Source organism: Leptidea sinapis, chromosome 3, assembly GCF_905404315.1.
Source record: "Leptidea sinapis chromosome 3, ilLepSina1.1, whole genome shotgun sequence".
NCBI classification, from domain to species: domain Eukaryota; kingdom Metazoa; phylum Arthropoda; class Insecta; order Lepidoptera; family Pieridae; genus Leptidea; species Leptidea sinapis.
In genome coordinates this window covers 10,333,766-10,354,091 of record NC_066267.1, presented here as the reverse complement: position 1 = coordinate 10,354,091, position 20,326 = coordinate 10,333,766, and the positions used below count along the sequence as shown (strand labels likewise).

General features: G+C 35.3%; 1 protein-coding gene across 1 annotated transcript in view; it reads right to left on the bottom strand.

The window, feature by feature from the left end:
* Window positions 1-17,091, bottom strand: part of LOC126979620 (venom carboxylesterase-6-like) — a 35,875-nt gene extending 18,784 nt beyond the window's left edge. Inside the window, exons 1-5 of the mRNA XM_050829052.1 lie at window positions 16,600-17,091; window positions 10,656-10,752; window positions 8,689-8,874; window positions 5,570-5,758; window positions 3,859-4,052 (exon numbers count right to left, since the gene is read on the bottom strand). Of these exons, the coding sequence (XP_050685009.1) occupies window positions 3,859-4,052; window positions 5,570-5,758; window positions 8,689-8,874; window positions 10,656-10,752; window positions 16,600-16,785 (852 nt within the window). The 5' untranslated portion in view covers window positions 16,786-17,091. The remainder of the gene's footprint in view (window positions 1-3,858; window positions 4,053-5,569; window positions 5,759-8,688; window positions 8,875-10,655; window positions 10,753-16,599) is intronic.
* Between the last annotated feature and the right edge of the window lie 3,235 nt (window positions 17,092-20,326).

Below are 20,326 nucleotides of genomic sequence, written 5' to 3'. Positions count from 1 at the left end.
GAATATCTTAGATTGTTTTCAAAAGTTAACAAGTTCCCGTGGGTTAGTTAATAAACTAAAGTAACGTAACGTATCTTAATGCACTATAACTTATACAGATAGTTTAATAAAATTTGGTATGTTGATACCTTCTATTGTCGCACAACGTCTTGGATACTATTCATCCCGAAAAATTAAAAGAGTTCCCGTGGGATAGTAAAAAACTAATGTAACTTATACAGCTTAGCACACGCATACTTATGCATACAAATTAATAAAATTTGGCATATTGATACCTTATATTGTCAGTCAACGTCTTAGGTACTTTTCACCCAAGAAATTTAAAGAGTTTCCGTGGGATAGTTAAAAAACTATAGAAACGTAACTTAGTACATACACAAAAACTTATGCACCTAATTTAATAAAATTTGTCACGTTGAAACCTTATATTGACGGTGAAACAATGTGTATTATAAAATTTATAAATTCCATAAAAGGACGGGTTCCTGCGGAAAGTAAAACATTACAAAAAAATAGTCCTGCATAGCGAAATTTATATTAAATCAATTGTGTGTGATGCACGTAATTTCCATCTGAGGCTAACTAAACTAACTAACCTATATAGCTCAGACATAATAAATAGATACATACGACGATACATACTAAACTTAATCTTACAACTTTGTTTCTGAGTGGCATTGGTTCGGGAATACAGCAATTTGATGGTAATTTCCCAACGTGGCTGAGGTAAAAAAGTTGCTACGGATATATCCCGCGAGCGACAGTATATTTAAGCATGTCGTAGACACAGTATACACGCGTATGTTCACACATATATGTATTAGTTTTTCAAAAAAAAGTGTGTGTGTACTATGTATGCACGCAAGAATTTATACTTCTTTGGCCTAACGAAGCAAAAATCATTAAAATGATTTATTCCTCTTGCAACTCTACGTTTTTAGAAATAATAAGTTTGTTAAAATCCTGCATAGATGGCTTTGACAATTAATTATTAAATAATGAATACGGCTGTATGGGCTTGAACCCTTTGCCTGTCCTAATAATGGACGAAGAAATAAATTAAAAAAAAAAACGAATGACGCAACGTCAGAAAATTTTAGAAACCAACTTCAACCTGTTACTATTGTGTTACGTGCATCTTAAAATTTCACTCTCATAATTTTTTCATAACGCGCCTAAATAAGTATAACTTAAAAAAAATTACTCTTTTCGGTCTAGCATTCAGCATACACTCCCGTTTCGCTGGAAAAGCTGATTGAAGAACAGCAGGCACTGTGTTAACGATGCAAAGCATGAAAAATGTAACGCCTGATCATATTTTGCGAGCGAAATCTTTCTTACTTTACTTTTGTTAAAAAGTAAGCCGCAAAAAGTTATATGCATACAATCTTTGTTATTGATTACGAATCCTAATAAATGTACTTTCACAATAAAATTACAAGCTTAATGAATACCTCTTCTGAGTTTCGTACTAAACAAATGCGTTATGAGAAACAATCGTGTTTAACTGTAAATAAAAATGGTAGTTAATAATTGCTCTGGAGTGTTATCTTTAACCATCAGCCAGCATTGGCAAGTTTCAAATAAGACTTAAGGGTATGTGTAACAGGTTAAAGCAGTGTTCATAGCTCCAAATGCTATATTTTCACCATAAATAGTTCCATTAAAACACCTTGCTTTCTTGTTTTCTCATTTCCAATTTTGCCTTACATTACCGGCATAGGAGAGCTATTTGTCAGTAGGGGATATCCGCGTATGTAGAAACCCAATTCCGACATATGGGCCCTGCTTATTAAGCATTCGGCCTGAATATGTAAAAGTGCTTTTATCCTTTAGAAAAAAAAACATCTATTATGCTTTTATATTAAACACTTTTTAAAGGGTTAAACCTAGTGTAATTGTAATTGTGTTTTTACATTAGATATTGTGTATATAAAGGTACAATTTTATTATTACTTTATTACGCCTTAAGGCGAAGGGTAAGCATTAAACACGCAAACAAGTTGTTTTTAGACAAATTTGATGGTTAAAATATAGCATTTGGAGCTATGTACACTACTTAATCCTGTTATAGATACCCTTAAGTCTTATTTGTAGGTTGCTAATGCTTGCTGTTGGTTATAGTTAACACTCGAGAGCCTTTTTGAACTACCACTTTTCTTTGCAGTTAAACAAGATTTTTCGCATGGCATGACGCATTTGTTTAGTACTACTCTCAGAAAAGTTATTCTTATAGCTTGTACTTTTTTGTGTAGGTCAATTTATTTAGATAAGTCATGAATAACGAGGATTGTAGGCATATAAACTGTTAAAATGTTTCGTTTTCCACGCAAGAATATCGCTCAAGGTCGCTGGCATTTAGTGTCACCTTAATACGACGTTTGTTCGTTAACTTTTGTATGTTTCGGTGTAATTACACGCATTTTAATTCTTTAAAAAGTGTTTTATTTAAATGTGTAACACTCGCGTTCATCAAAGAAAATGCTATCTATTATGTTTTTGAACAAAATTTGCTTTGCTAGGTGTGCATAAGGGTGTGCATACACGCCGTTATCCAAAAAAAATATTCGTATCTAACACCGTAACAAAAATAATTTATATATCGTCGTCTGGTATATCATAGAGCCTCTTGCATTGCATATTTTACAAATCAAGCTCAGATCCATATTAACTTAACACCTGTAGGGAATTGTAACTGTTGTAAAATATTGAACAGAATTTTTGAAGTGAAATATTGGAAAGCTTTCTACTTTTATTGAAAGTATGTTACTATGGGGTCATGCATTGAAAGTATATTACTATGGGGTCATGCTGCTGACATTGATATAGTGTTTGCTCTGCAAAAGAGAGCTGTTCGTGTTATATATCAGCTTGGTTATAGACAGTCTCTCAAAGAAAAATTAAAAGAAATAAATATTATGACTTTTCATTCTCAGTACATTTATGAAAATTTAAAATACGTTCACAAAAATCGTCACCTTTTTGCGCTTAATAGTGATTTTCATTATTATAACACTAGAAATAAAGGATTGCTTGTAACTAATTCTAGTAGGCTTCATAAGATACATAATAGCTTTAAGGGTAAATGTATACACTTCTATAATAAAGTCCCAGTCACTGTTCAGGCATTATCTATAAATAAATTTAAATGTTTTATAAAAAAATGGCTCTGTCGTAAATCTTTTTACTCCACTGCTGAATATCTAAATGATCGGACAGCCTGGGACTAGATTGTGATTATTTTATAGCGATAGAAATGATTGTACAATATTATATATTTTTATTGAAAAGAGCGCAAAAAAAAAATGCTGGGAGAGTTTCTTGCGCCGCTTCTTCTCTCTCAGAGCGCCATTTGTTTCCGAAGTGGTAGTAGTATCTAGTAGTTATAAGAAATGACATCAAAAAGAATTCTATAGGAATCAATTTTGAGAAAATAAATGCCTTTTATGCCTTTTAGTAATCTGTCACGCTCGGTTTTGTATGCTCGGTTTGGTAAAATGAGCTCGAGTGGACTAAGGGAGCGAGATAAGTGCGAGCAAACTTTACCAGAATAACTTATACACAATTATAATTTATATCTGCAATTGTTTATGTAATAACTTTATTAATACAGAGGAAAAATAGCTGTATTTCTTTCAATTTACCTCGATTTGGTAAAGTTTTTACTTCTGTAGTCTGCTGAGTTCTGCTCTTAACGTTTTTTTTTTTTTAATTTTTAATTACCTTCCTTGTTTGAAAGTATAACAATGTTTGAAGTTTTTTGTTTTCGACTTTAATTTGTATAAATAGTCCCAGAAATGAGGGATATCACGTCTCTAAAATAACAAATTGTTTAAATACAAATATATATGTACATACCAACATATAAGACTGTGCGGTAACTATCTCATCGCCAGGAATTTTCTGGAGGCAGTGAACCATCTCTTTAGTATTGCTCGTTGGGCATCCTACGAGTGAAGCTAGCACCTTCGAGTTGTCACCTGGATCCTGCTGATAGCTCCAACTTGACAAAGCTGATCCACTCGAAAACAAGCCTCGACTGAAGATATTTGCTGGAATGCACAAACGAAATTTGCAATCGAAAGAGGTCACAAGTAACTGCTTTTATTATGACATGGTAATTTCACTAGCTACGGCGCCCTTCATATCGAAACATACTAATGTTTAAATTACTGCTTCACGGCAGGAATAGGCGCCGTTGTAATATGCCCATAATATAGCCGGCATCCTGTGCAAAGGAGCCTCCCACTGGTAAAATTTAGTAGTATGTATTACGAGCGATTTATGCCGCAAAAGATCAACCACAATACGAGTACCAAATAAATTTATTTTGACGTTTTTAACCTTGGTCTTAACCTTTTCCAGCTAATTTAATTTTAATTTTACTTTTAATATATTCATAATAAATGCAGAGACACATGCAGAGCATATGCATGAATTGTCATATTACGTAATGAGATATCACTGATTGCATTATTTGCATTGCGAATGTATAGGTATTTCTAAGGGGCTGTTTCACACTTTCCAAGGAAAGTACCAGATTTTCAAATGCTAGATAAATATTTTACTGGCTACATAAAAGTTCCAGATAAAACAGATTGTGTTTCACAATCACAATTCCGTATGACGAAAAGAAAATATCAAAAAACGAAATTTGTGAGTGTCAACTAATCAATTGTCAAGAGCTTTTCATAATTTTATTGTCCATAACGGCCGTTTCCAATATTCAGTCTGTCTCTTACTTGAGATAAAAATCGTAACTATCGTTGACTTTTCTGTCCCAATAAACTTATCGACGGTAACTCACCTAATCCGTACACGCTGTCTGTCAATGGACGACGTATAGCTTAACAGCGATAGAAGTTTGTATGGAAATTGCATTTCACGCGTCCCAATATAAGGCGATAAGAATGACTTATCGGGTATATTGGGACAGCTTCAGATTATTGACAGCTAATTACTGACAATAGAAGGTGGTAATTTATCTCTATCTGTAGATAGTATATCGGGAACGGCCGTAGTCATAACATAAGCAAACCATAATATATCAAGCATATAGAAATATAGATAGAAAAGAGGCAAGAAGTCTATTCGTAACTTTACTTGGACATTGTGAAACACCCTAAGGCAAAATAAAAAAGGTACCGGATAAGTAATCAACAACATATCATATACTAAAACCTTCTCTAAAACACTCTGAATTTTATTGTATTAGTATTATTTCGATCTGTACAGTAGTTTTCGCAGTATAACCGGTGTTTTTACCAGTGGGAGTCTGAAGGGCGCCGTAGCTAGTGAAATTACTAGGAAAATGAGACTAACATCTTATGTCTCAAGGTGACGAGCGCAGTTGTAGTGTGCCACTCAGAGTTTTTGGGCTTTGTCAAGAATCCTGAGCGGCACTGCATTGTAATGGGCATGGCGTATCAATTACCATCAGCTGAACGATCTGCTCGTCTCGTCCCTTATTGTAATAAAAAAAAACCGAAGGATGAAACCTGCCCTCTGTTTATTTATATATATATTATATATTTGTTATTGTTTTCCAATTATTGTAAAGAAATCATACCCTTCATATGTCTAGGCGACACAAAATGATAGTGCACGCTGGATGCGCCTGCTGAGTTTCCGTATAAAATAATATTATCAGGGTTACCACCAAACATTTTGATGTTGTCTTTCACCCACAGCATGGCGTGGTATTGATCTTTTAGCCCGGCATTTCCTGGGACAACCCTGTCTCCTGTACTTAAGAAACCTTTAAGAAAGAATAAATAATTTGTATGATATCACAGTAAATGAAAAATAGAGTTCTGATAAAGTTTAAAAAAAAGCGTTATTAGATTGTTAGGATACGTTGGTATTGATAACGGTCTCAGTGGATTGTCACCAAATTAATGAGTTACCTGCTCAATAAAAAAAATTAAAACATTTTTTTTAGAAAGAAATAGACATTTTAACTATATTCTTGATAATGTTATGTATGTACATAAGAACATTAGCGAATTTGCTAGGAACTGCTATAATCACAATGTTAACACTAGGAACAATCAAACTTATTATGCCTACTACTCGGCTTAGTCGAGTTAGTAAGTCTTTTACAATATGATCCTAGAAAATGTTCAAAACAATTGTATTACAAAATTCGACAAAAATTGTTATAAAACGTTTGTGTGGTAAAGGTTACTATAACATAAATAACATTCTTATTGACACCACAGATTGGGAACAGAGCGACCGCCCTCAGGCTATTAAATAATAAACTGTACGGTATAACATTCCAAAGATATTTTTATGATAAAAAAAAGAAGCCGGCTTAGTTTGTTGCGCCCATTCTTCTCAGGTCTGAGGCATACTTTTTCGGGTGATACTTTTTGACGTTGAATAAGTGATTTTAAAGTCAAAGTCACAGAAACTTTATTGAATTAGGCTTAAACTAAGCGCTTTTACTGAATTTACCATATGGTCTTAAAAATTCAACGGCCACTCTTTTCAATCAAATAGAGTATTTTACAATGGCTGTAATATACATTACAAAGTAGTTTGAAAGGTGCTGCATCCAATTAATGAGGCATGTTTAAATAATATAAATTATTTCATGAAAAGTAATAAAGAATTAACTGTATCGTATATTGGCTACATCAACCTTTAGAGCTTGAACTCATTGCTTGTGTAAGGCATGGACGTGTAAAAAAAGAAGGTCTCCGTGTCACCTTACATAACAGCGAAGCACCAAAACAAGCCGGTAAACGTGTAAATACATAGCCCCACGCACGCACTTACACTAATACAAGCCGATCGGCCGCCATTATGAGATTTGCCATCGTCTGTGACAGATCAGTTTGCGCCGCAATAAAATATTTTAAAAATGCCGTCGTGCGTTGTGAAAATATGTAAAAACAATACTATAAAAGTATTTGTAGCCATATATCTTATATCTTTAAACGAGCAATTCTTGTATATATATATAATCTGAATCTCCGAAACGGCTCCAACGATTTTCATAAAATTTTGTGTACAGGGGATTTCGAGGGCGATAAATCGATCTAGATAGGTTCCAATTTAAAAAAAGTAGTTTTATCCGTGTTTTAATGAGAGACAGGTACAAAAACATTAGAATACAAAGGTAAATTTCGCCAATATACACAAGACGTAGCTCAGATGGGAAATTGGGTGATCCGGAAAGCAGACGACCCCGGTTCGAATCCAGAAGTCCTATTAGTTTTTTTTTGTTCAAGTTTTGTACATTCTTAAAAATCCGAGCAAGGCTCGGTCGTCCGGATATTGATTACTTAAGGGAGACAAAATTGTGTAACTGGTATCCCCCGTAACCACACACACACTAGCATAAAGGTCATTCACTTGTTAATATCACGGCGCTGAGTCCTTCTTTTTTTCCTCGTCGGTGGTGTAAGGATGCTTCGTGAACATGATCGTCGTGATTATAGTCACTATCAGTAATTGCATCCAACAAATTCAATGATTTATTAACTATAACAGGTCAGGTTTGACTGCGGCCCACTAATGCATAAGCGTAACACAATCTTTGGCAACTACTTCGTACCACCAGATAGTGTTTGCAACACTCGCGTCAAGGAACTACTGCGGTTCGTAAAGGCGGTAGGGCTTGACGATGAGCTTTAGTATGAGTGGCGAACACAATAGTCCAATTCTGGACGCGGTGTTACTAGGAACCTTTTAGGACCAGGAAATAGCCACCCTCTTCAAATAATAATAATAATAATAACTATAACAGGTCGGCCTGGCACCACAAGCAGCCTATCTTTTTAATCCTTGAATAAAAATATTTATATTTAAATATTCTAGGCTGCCATAAACTCAGACGGCTTTACAAATAAACTTGATATAAAGTTATACCTGATTATAATCCAAGAAAATGAAAAATGTTGATAGTATCGCTGACAACACTGTCAATACAATGATAATTTTGAAGTTTTCCGAATGTCAAGCAGCCTTGCAAATAAACGCAGGAATCATTATACGTCCGAAGCAATCATAAGCAAAATGTCTATTTGTAAACATTTTGCATATTCTTGGTTTATTGTCAGGTATAACTTTATGCCAATATTATTTGTAAGGCCGAGAAAGATCTATGTCCACACAAATAAAGTCGCAGGCACAGCTAATCTTATCTCATATATAAATTTATAATCCCAGCCAACACATGGTTAATAATCAAAATAATCACAGCCTTTTTGTGAAGGTTCATATTGAATATTCATTACTGATTGCGCCGCAAATGTCTATTATCTTTTTGAAATTTTTGTTATGGCAAACTATAGTGCAGATAGGTCCTGTAGAATAGAGAGATACCTAGAGATCACAGACGCATTGGTACCTGATTGGCTAATTTAAAGACTCTCGTGCCGGTTACTAACCAATTGTCACCGAGCAACAACCACAGTCGCAAGCATTAATAATTCATCAGTGGTCAACGGCCTTCATAACACCAGCCGGGAGGACACAAAGCAAACTATAGCACCAGGAGTTCCTAGAGGATTACCGGGGGCCCCCAGCTGCAGATCATCTTTTCCTCGAACCTCAGGTATGTCTGTCTATTGTTTTGCTATAACTTATTTTCATTATTTAATATCATAATATGTTTTCCTACGCATACGCTAATACAATTACATTTAAAAAAAGTGCACTTCGACCAAAACACAATACCTAAAGGTCCCAGTCTGTAGTTGACTGTAACGACCACCATATCCCAATCCATTAATCTTTGAGGTCCATAAATGCTACCGGTACCATACATAAAGGCTCCACCGTGAATGAAAAACAGAACCGGAAGAGATGCTGTCTCTCTCAGGTCTGGAGAGTAGACGTTGAGGTAGAGGCAGTCTTCCTGTCCTGAAAAGAAAATTGATTGAATTTGGCGTTACTTTGCGGAATTCAATCTTGTAACAGAATTCGGCGAGTCAACATCTCCCGAAGATTTCTACATAAAATCCACAGAACTTAAGTAAGGTTATAATAATACTATTGTAGAACTTACTTCTAATAATAGATTTACAATATTTATAATAATACGTGGTATCTCCAAATCACATACGCACGTATGTGGTTTGGAGTTAGTGCGTGTGTGTGTGTTTGTGAATTACTTTTAATTTAAACCTTCCTTTAGATTTTTATTAACACTCCTTATAAATCATTCTTTATTGTTATTAAAAAGTTCAGTACTGTTCAATTGTTTATTATTTTTGTATAGAGTGCGACAGATTACCGAATTTATTAAATATATATCAAATAAATTATATTCATAATAATTGCTGTGACTCAGCGGGACTTGGAATAGAGATGTGTGTCTAGTGCGAACTGTCGGCACTCGTAACTGTAAGAACACATAGCTCATTTAGCTCTATACTGTCGATACCTACCATGTCCTACCATGAACTATGTTATGAAGGAAAGAGAGATCCAGAACCTTGCGCCTCAAGTGATATCATATTATGATACCTGCAAGATTCGGGGTAGTTCACGTAATTGTGTCGTGCACGATAGTTGAGATGTTTTAAAAATTTTGCTTGTTTGTTTTCTACATCTTGGACATGTGTACATAACACTCACAATCGTGGGTTCCATAATATTGCTGCAGTATTCGAGAATACTTTTTACGTAAGCAAAATTTAGTACTTTAATACATTTTATGTCTGAGAAAGGTTTACTGACGCGCAGAATGTATCCCAAATTTTTATATGACCTGGTGACTATTTCTGATAGGTGTTCATTTATTTTAGTGTCCATTAAAACTCCTAGGTCATAGATTAGGTTGGTTTGCTGAATGATCGTGTTATATATATATTATAATTAAATTTGATGGTGCTTATCTCTCGCGAAAGTAATAAACTTGCATTTGCTTACATTAATTTTTATTTTATTAGCCTTATAGTAATTGCTCAAATTATTTAGGTTAGTTTGGAGCTTAAGACAGTCAGTTGGATTATTAATACGTAAATAGATTTTTGGGTCGTCTGCGTGCATGAGGAATTTTGCGTATTGAAAGCATTTTCCTACATCATACAAGTATGTGGTATATAATAAAGGTGAGAGCAATGAGCCTTGTGGTATGCCGGAAGCGTTGTCTGTGTAGTCTGAACGTTGCCCATCTACTACTACTGCCTGGCAGTGATTGCGCAGGTAAGATTCTGTCCATCTCAAGAAATCACCCGCAAATACCAAGCTCCTGTAACTTGCGTAGCAGGATGGTGTGGTCTACTCAGTCGAAGGCTTTCTCAAAGTCCGTGTAGATTACGTCTACCTGCGAGCCACCATCCATACTCTGCAATATATCGTTAGTGAAAAAGAGCTAGGTGAGTGTTAGTGGAGCGACCTTTTATAAATCCATGTTGTTGTGCACGTATATTGCAATACAACGATAAAAATATTGATGAGCTATTTTTAGATTATTATTACTTAAGATGCCTCGTGAAAAGGTGAAACACGGTTCGAATTGATTAAAGATAAATCCTAGCTAAACTTACACTCAATAAAACTCACAACAATTGGATAAATTTAATTGAGTTTGCAGTATCTATGGCTCTTATGGATAGATTGCCGATTAGATGGAAATCATAGCGGCCGCTGTTTGTGCTGACCCGTATGAACTCAATCTCAAACATTTACCAACTCACCTATCACTGCGTTAGAAAACGGTTCATATTGCATACACGATGATGAAGTTCTTGTCGCGTTCCAGACACCAACCCATGGCTGCAGATCATTCACCTCCTAGAAAAGTAAAATTAAAGTAAAGTAAAGTAAAGTAAAGTAAAGTAAAGTAAAGTAAAGTAAAGTAAAGTAAAGTAAAGTAAAGTAAAGTAAAGTAAAGTAAAGTAAAGTAAAGTAAAGTAAAGTAAAGTAAAGTAAAGTATACATTTATTCATGACAACACAAAACATATATACCTACATAGTAAAATTAACAAATAAAAAATACGGCGTCATGAAAGGACACCCACTCAGTATTTTTGGAAATGATTTCCAACGCTGATTTTCAGTAGGTACCTATCAAGTCGACCTGTTGATAGTAGCTGTAGACAACACGGTTCCTTTTGTTACAGGTCTTAAAAGTGACCATCCAAAAAATAGTAGAAAAAGAAAAGAAACTAAAAGATTGAATTGGAAAGCGAGTTTAAAAATATTTTTATTTTAATTTTATTAAATACGACATATTTTGATTTTTTATTTTATTTATTCATGCTGTTTATTTTTCATTTTATGCCTCTGAACACTTATGTTTGTCTAACAGAAAAGATTTCAGTTTGTTTTTAAAGGAGAACAAGCTTTTTGATCTTTAATAGGTGGCGGTAAATCAATCCAGCATTTGGAGGCGCTGTATTTAAAGCTACCCCTAAATGCTGCGGTACCGTGTAGAGGCACTTCAAGGAGAATCTTGCCGTGACGCGCCTGATAACTCTCATTTGAGTCCTATAAACACCTAAGCCTTTTATATAGGTAAAATGGTATTCTGTACTTAACCACGCTAAAAAGTAACGAGGCAAACTGAAATTGCCTACGTAATTCCATCTTCATTATGTTGTTGGTGTTCAAAAAGGGTGTTACGTGTGTACGGTAAAGAATATCATAACAAAATCTTGTGTAAGCATTTTGTACCCTTTGTATAAGTTTTTTTGAAGCCACCAACAACCTAGGCCCAATCACTGTATTAGCGTAGAAACAGAATTAGCAGGATCCTAAAACGAGCTTCAGTTAATACCATTTTCAAGCCACACAAGAAGGTCCACCAATTCTTGAGACTAGTAAAGTATATAATATAAGTAAATATCCCACTGCAAGATGCAGGTGTCTATAAACTGGACTGCGTCTGGGGCCAGTCTTACACTGGGCAAAACAAACGAAATATCTCAAGCCGACTTAAAGAACACATTGCGGATATCAAACACAGACGTCACTCTAACGTTCCCAATATTCAGTCTATCTCATACTTGAGATAAAAATCGTAACTCTCGTTGCCTTTCTGTCCCAATAAACTTATCGACGGTAACTCACCTTATCTGTTCACGCTGTCTGTCAATGGGAGAACTTATAAGCTATATGTCGATAGAAGTTTGTATGGAAATTGCAATTCACGCGTCCCAATATACGGCGATAAGAATGACTTATTGGATATATTGGGATAGCTACAGATTATTGACAGATAATTACTGACAGTAAAAGGTAGTAATTTATCTCTATATGTAGATAGTATACTGGGAACGGCTGTTAGTCAGCTGTATGTGAACACATAACAGACCGTCCTAACCACTACATCCGGTTCGACCAACCCAAAGTTTTGGTAAAAGAGAATAGATTTCTCCCAAAACTGGTACGTGAAGCCATCGAAATAAAAAAAAAACAAATTTCAATAGAGAAGATGGTCTAAAATTATCTAACACCTGGGATCCAATAATCTCTAAATTAAAACCCATAACTACACACAAAAAAGGAAGAGGCCAGGAATCAAAGAAAATACTAAATTTCGTCATTGTATCACAAAGTCATTAATATACAATTTATATTGCATAAAAAATGTAACACTTCAGAACAATTGTAATTATTTTACATTAAAAAGTTTATCTCTTAGAAAAATCTAATTTAATCCACTGTCCAATTTCAACAACTGTCTTACGAATTTTCGATCAGGCCACGTGTCCTGACGCGAGTTTATCATTTTATACCCATCCCAAGAAAAGTGAATCAAAGAAAAAAGGGATAAGATATCAATATTAAATAAGAATCATAAAACTATTTAAGTTTTAGTCTGTTGTCAGTAGTTAGTAAACTCCTATACACTCTGATCTTAAAGAGGCACAGAAATGTATGAAAAAAAATCAAAACTATTTCTCTTAAAAAATATACTTAATTCTTTCTTGCTGGAGTGCTGGAGAAGGATGTTGGGCATACCTTGGACAGCACACCGAACTAATGTGTCGATCCTGAAACGGCTGGGCATTGTGACTAGGCTCTCTACCATCTGCTTGCGTAGGGTCCTAGAATACTTCGGCCACATCGCCAGAAGGGATGAAGACAACCTGGAGAGACTGATGGTAACAGGGAAGGTGGAGGGAAGAAGACCAGGAGGAAGGAGCCCCATGCGATGGACCGATCAGATTCGCACTGCCCTTGAAACCACTGTCCACGACGCTTTACACTGTGCATCCGATAGGGGCAGATGGCGGCAAATAATACGCAACAAAGTACTCTTTCGAGATGATCACGACCCTCAGCATTGAGGAAACCGACGCGAGGAGGAGAATTCTTTCTTTCCTCTTTCGAAATCCCCAGCAAGATTTGAAACCATTACTGAATGTAAGTATGAAAACTAAAAATCCTAACAATAGAATCTGGTTTCATTACTATCTAACGTTTGCTTATTCAAATGACAAGTTAAACATTATGATCCCTCATATTATGAGAGCGAATCAAATCATATTATGCGGGCTTAATGGATTGGGAATACAGTTATTGTAAAACTATATTGAAGGTTGTGAGCATTTTAAGTTATATTCAATCTGTTTAATCGATTTCAATATTGATATTGTCGGTATAAAATTATATTGTGGGCAAGATTTACAATAGATAAACATTAAAGCAATTAATAAACTATTTAAGAACCCAAATAACTTTTAGGCTCTGTATCTGACAGATTTTAACGTCACATGACAGCACCAGACTTAGGACGGTTTACACTTATAATATATACACGTGAAAAAGGATTCCACTTAAATGTGTTAGAATAATTAGAAATAATAAAACACAAAATAACATGTTCACATTGTTGAATGAACAAACAAATTTGGTCTCTTCACCATTGCTACGTATCTCTTCCGGGAGTAATACGTCACAACATCAAACAAATCACAGCCCGTCAACTCATCCGATGGATATAAAAGAGCGGCTTCCGGCTCATTCAATTTAATTTTCCTACACGCACACAGCCGGTCCGAGGTTCGAGTCTCCTTAAGAGACGCCCCGCGACGGTTGTTGCGTAGTCTTTGCGGCCTCCACGGCCCACGTCCTATGCAAAAGTAAAAAGTCCCTGTAAAAGCCATCAAGGCTGAGCATAGAGGAGGTTTTAAGTCAGTAGGGGGTCCAACAGATGGGCCCCATTTCGGGGTCTACAATACGTAAATGTATTTTCCTCTCCTTCTAAAAAAAACATTCAATTTAGTGCCAGAGTTTGGCGAGTAGGATGCCCGTGTAGAAACGTGTAAAACACGTGTCGAATCGTTTGAAGACAAATATTGGCGGGATAAACACTCAAGAAGTCTCAAAACATTTGGATAATTATGGATTTCCGCAAAATAATGCCTACTTCAAAAGATTCTCTTTGATATAATATATGACACTCGAGCTAAGACGAATAACAAATCATCTTTGTACCCACTTCTTGTGCTTGACGTTATTGACTCCTACATCACAACATTTACGGGTTCATCATCAGACGGAAGACGTCCACTACTGGACAAACGCCTCCCCCAAAGATTTCCACGACGATCGGTCCTGCGCTGCCCTCATCCAACGTATTCCGGCGATCTTGACCAGATCGTCGGTCCATCTTGTGGGGGGCCGGCCTACCAACACTGCGTCTTCCGGTACGTGGTACATTTAGGACTTTACTGCCCCAACGGCCATCCGTCCCTCGAACTACTCGTATGTACCCTGCCCACTTCAGTTTCGCAATCGGTTTGACTACGTCGGTCACTTTGGTTCTCCTACGGATCTTCTCATTCCTGATTCGATCTCACATTTACGGGTTAAAGTATGATATTTCTGATTTGTACTGAAAAATTTAAATTCATTTTTTTTTTCATTTAACATATTTATTAAATCAAAATAATTATCATTATTATCTATACATTGCTGCCATCTAATAGGAAGGTCATTAAGTCTCGCACGTCATAAGATTCTTAATCTCAAAGCATATAAGTCGATTTGCAGTCCGACGCTACGCGCCTCATCCACAGGCTCGATATTATCTCCATGAACACATATTATTTTGGAGTCCAGAACTCTTACATCAGCAATCTGCTTTTCAGTTCTCATAACCGCGTATTTAGTTTTAGATGGATTAAGAACCATGTTAGCCCAGTTTGTTATAAGTCGTAAATCCTCATTTATTTATTTATTATTATTCGCAATGCCTTATTGAGTATCATTTTTTTTTGAAAAAGGAGGACAAACGAGCGTACGGGTCACGTGGTGTTAAGTGATCATCGCCGCCCACATTCTCTTGCAACACCAGAGGAATCACAGTAGCGTTGCCGGCCTTTGAGGAAGGTGCACGCGCTTTTTTTGAAGGTACCCATGTCGTATCGTCCCGGAAACACCGCACAATTAACTTCATTCCACAGCTTCGTAGTACTTTTTTTTTTCGTAGCATTTGGACTAAAAGATAAATAAATCTGAATATCGTCAGCATCAACGTGAAAGAGTTAGGGTTTAACGGATTTAGTAACGTCCGCACAATATAAAGAAAACAATTATGGTCCCAAGATCGATCCCTGTGGTACACCCCGAGATAATGTTTTAATCGTGACTGAAGCGTATTTATTATGATATCGATTATCTTGACAAACTGCGATCGCCCTCGTAAATAACTCTCAAACCATTTGACAGCAGATGATTTGAAAACATTAATATGCTAGCTTCAACAATAAAGATGGTATAAAGTGCGATGATATAAAACACGTTTAACTCGTGGCTTCTCAAGATATTGATTCATTCTATAAGGTTAATTAGGACAGGTTTTATTCACTTCCCCGCATTCCGGGGCCCCTGCCAGGTACGGTATTGCAGCTGCAACAGTATCACTTACTACCATGAGAAGGTTTTGCTCGTCTCGTCGCTTCTTCTCATAAAAAAATATACATAACATGCAATATTCGTGTTTGTTCAGACGAAATCTTGTAACAGAATTTGCTCATATCGTCAACCGATTGAGCTGAATTTTTATACGTTGGCTTATCTGCTGACCTTCCATTATTATTGTAAGCAAAACTAGAATTTACTTCCAGGATCAGCTTCACATACGGGAATTCTTCCTTCATCGGTCAATAGTATTATAAATAAGAAGTTTTGTGTACGCATTTATAGAAGCCTGTTTTATTTATCACCAGCGTATGGCTACTGCGCTTAAGGTGATGTGGTACTAACCTCATCATCACACCGAGGAAGTCTTATTGAACAGGAATGATTAGAAAACAAGATTTTTTTAAATGAAAATAAGCGACGAGACCAGCAGGACGTTCAGCTGATGATGATTGATACGCCCTGCCCATTACAATGCAGTGCCGCTCAGGATTATTGAAAAACCCAAAAATTGAGAGCGCAACTATAGTTGCGCTCGTCACCTTGTGGCATAAGTTGTTGTTGGCCAGTAATTTCACTAGCATCGGCGACCTTCAGACCGAAGCACAGTAATGCACATTACTGCTTCACGGCATCCGGTGTAAAGGAGCCTCCCACTGGTAAAAATAAAAAAGTACAGGTAATTTGTCATTGATCTATTTCCGATGAAGAAAAATTTACAAAAGAACAAAGTATAAAAAATAATCTGATTTCGTATATCACTTACCATGAACCTGTTCTTCCCAATTGGCGGAGTCGAATAGGGTATCCCCTCGAAACTCATATAATGCCGTCCTTTGGCTGATATTTCTGTTTTACCAGAAATAACTCCTTGGCGTACTTTGACAATTTGACTCACTGCACCGTATAACACAGATAAAAACAAAAACTTAATGAAACAAATCGATCTCATTGTTAAGAACGTTACAGACGTCAACTTGTAAAGACAATGTGTAGTTTGATAGACTAATTGATAGTGACTTATTATAGTCTATTTAGTTATCCTTGAGAATTAATCTTTACGATTATGTGCTAATGTTGTTCTATTTTCTGTAATGTCAGTCAATGATCAACTGTTTTGTCTGTTCTAATTACGTGTACAACTAACAGACGTCTGACTTTGTTCGCGTAGAATTTCTAAGCCGATTGCAATGAAATAAATACTAAGGCCGGTATCACTGATATATATATATGCTATGCCGTTAGCCGCAGGAGTTAGCCGGTCCGGTTAGCTATATATATCACGATGTATTAAAGCGGAATGTAAATTAATGTATCCATTATTATGCAATCCCCCCCCTGCCAGGTGCGATTTGCTTGTCTCGTCACTTCCTCTCATCTATACATATAAATAAAATTGGAGTGTCTGTTTGTATTATGCTCTAAAAATTGTATTATACTCTTTAAATAACCAATTTTTACAACATGTATATGAATATATACGGTACATACACCAAAATAACATATTTTACAATTTTTGTATGTCTGTCTGTTTGTTTGTTTGTACCGGCTAATCTCCGAAATGGCTGACCGATTTTGACGGGACCTTTATTGGCAGGTAGCTGATGTAATAAGGAGTAACTAAGGCTTCGTTTGTTTCAGAAAAAATCTTTTATTTTCGAAAAAACAATAATGTTGCAATGTCCAAGATACGGTCTAACTCTAAAAATAATTTATATAGCAAAACAACGTTTGCCGGGTCGGCTAGTAAATAAATAAAGTTATTAAATAATATGCAATATTCGGACGAAATCTTGTAACATAATTTGCCTAAACGGTCAACCGCGCCAATACCCCAATACATCGTCATAGATATAGCCAACCGGACCGGCTAACCGCTACTGCGGTGAACTGCATCGCACTATCAGCGGCCTAATCGTAACTTCACCACGATGGCGATAATTTAACATACATGATAGATGGATAGACGGAGCTAGTGATAGCAAAAAACTCACTTAACTTACTTATTAAAGACTTGACTATCGTGTTGAAATCATTGAATTGGTCTCCTTATGTAAAGGTGACTGCTGAACTTAATAAACGAATAATAATTTCCACCCCCATAAAACATCTATATGCATTCTATACGGTCTATAACAATAGTAAAAACTATAAACATAATTAGCGCCATCTAGCGACAGTACGCTATGAGCGTAAAAATAACGCAGCGCCATCTCTAGGCCTGGGTACACTGATTTTACAAAATAAAACCATGAGTTGCACATCTATCTGTAGTGTATTAGCTATGGCCAATACATTAGTGATCACCGCACGTATTAGGCGTTCGTGCGCAAATAAAGAAACTGCATGCTATCGATTCTATTAAATATATTAATTAAAATATTGGTCGCAAGCGATGGACTATGTAAAAACTGTCATATAACTTAAAACAATACATATGTTTGGTATATATGTGTGGTTTATAGGAATTATTCTCAATTCACGGCACTCTATTCCCGACGTCTGAAAAACTAACTAAAAATCAGTAGACAATGGCTGTATAAAAAATGAAATATTTTTTTTTGTTTTACTTTATTTCAATTTTGGTTGTTTTTTATTATATTTTGTAAATGTTTTTGTTAAACACAATAGAACTAAATATTAATTCAAAGTTAACTATCCTTATTATAGGTAACTTAGTGGCTGTCATTAAACTGATTAATCATATCGTTTCGTACTAGTAAAAACTGTATCACGAAAGGATAGTATTCATCGTCCTTACATATAAATAATACGTGGTAAAGATTCGATTATTGCTGACATTTCTAGGTAATATATGAATTTGACTGAATTTTATAATAATTTTTATTGAATATAACAAAAACAACGCAAAGACAAGCCACGCATAGAGTTTAGATAGATATGTTTGATTTTAAATTAACCTCGTTTATTTAAATTTGACAAGGTCGGGCAGAGGTTGTTCCGTTGAATCAAGAATTTAAGTACAGGATAATAAACAGTTTTATTTTGATATACTAGGTAATAAGAATGCTACGTACGTTGACTCAGATAGTCATTTTTAGGGTTCCGTAACCAAATGGCTAAAAACGGAACTCTTATATTATTATTATATTTTCCTTTCTATATACATTTTATATTATGTTACTTCCGACTCGCACTTGGCCGCTTTTTTTTGTTTTACTTTATTTCAATTGCAAAATATAGAAACAATTTATTTTTAAACGGTGTAATATAACTTATTCTATTTGTTATTTTTCGCTTAAATAGAAATTGAAATTGCCAGACTAATCTTATATTTGGGTAATAATATAAACCTTTAGTTCTGAGTACAATATAATTATTATTTGCAAATTGCACATTATTGCTTCTCACGGCAGAAATATGTGCCGCTGTGGAATTTACCAAATGTCAAATGCAAGGACTGTTAATATAATTTCCTTAAGAAAACAGGGGAAGTTCCAAACGATCATGAATTTAAATAAAGGCATATTTTTGTCTTTTTCGTAGCTTTAGACAAAAACAAAACTTCAAAGATAATAATAATATCTCTTACAAAAGTACAGCAACTTTACAAATGAACATGAATGTAAATAAAGACATATTTTTGTCTCACTCGGAGCTATTATGTTACCGTAGTCAAGGCTGTAATATTTTCGCAACCTATTCAACTCCTGCTATAAAAATGTTATGGCCAGAAATGATATAAAATAGTTAGTTTTGAAGGTAGCACAATAATATTGTTTGTCGGTTCTTTTGTGGTAAGACAAAATAATATGCTTTCGGGATAAATTTTCGTTTTTAGGTCGGAGAAAAAATCTTTTGAATACATCTTTAGCCACTCAGCAACAATTAAGAGAGTTTGGCTGGGAGTTGTGTAATGTATTTAGGCCTTACACATTAGACACTTTCTAGACTAATATTCTTAGCACATCGGACGGTCCGGTGGGCATGAGTGGGCACCTCCCACCAATTGGTCAACCGTATTTCTTGGTCCGGACGGTAATAATTATAATTTTGTAATATCGTATTGTAAATTTCAAATTCAAATATTTTCATTCAAAATAGGAATCAAAATCACTTATTGAACGTCAAAAACTACCACCCATTCAAAAAAGACTGCCTCAGACCTGAGAAGAACGGGCGCAAGAAATTCAGCGGGATTTAAAAAAAAAAAAATATGGATTACAATGTGATATCGCACAATAAACATTTATAATTAAAGAGCCTAAGGGTGTTCGCTTCATCCCCAGTCTGTGGTGTCATTAAAAAAGTCGTTTATGCTATAGTAACCTTTCCCACACAAACGTTTTTTCTTTTAAATTTTGTAACCCATTTGTTTTGCACATTTTCTGGGATCATATTGTAGAAGCATATACATTGCCCAATAAATGACTTATCTACTAACTCGACTTAACCGAGTAGTTTATGTGTTAAAATTATGAATGTCACAGTTTCTAGTAAATTCCTCAATGTGCTTATTAACATATAGAACA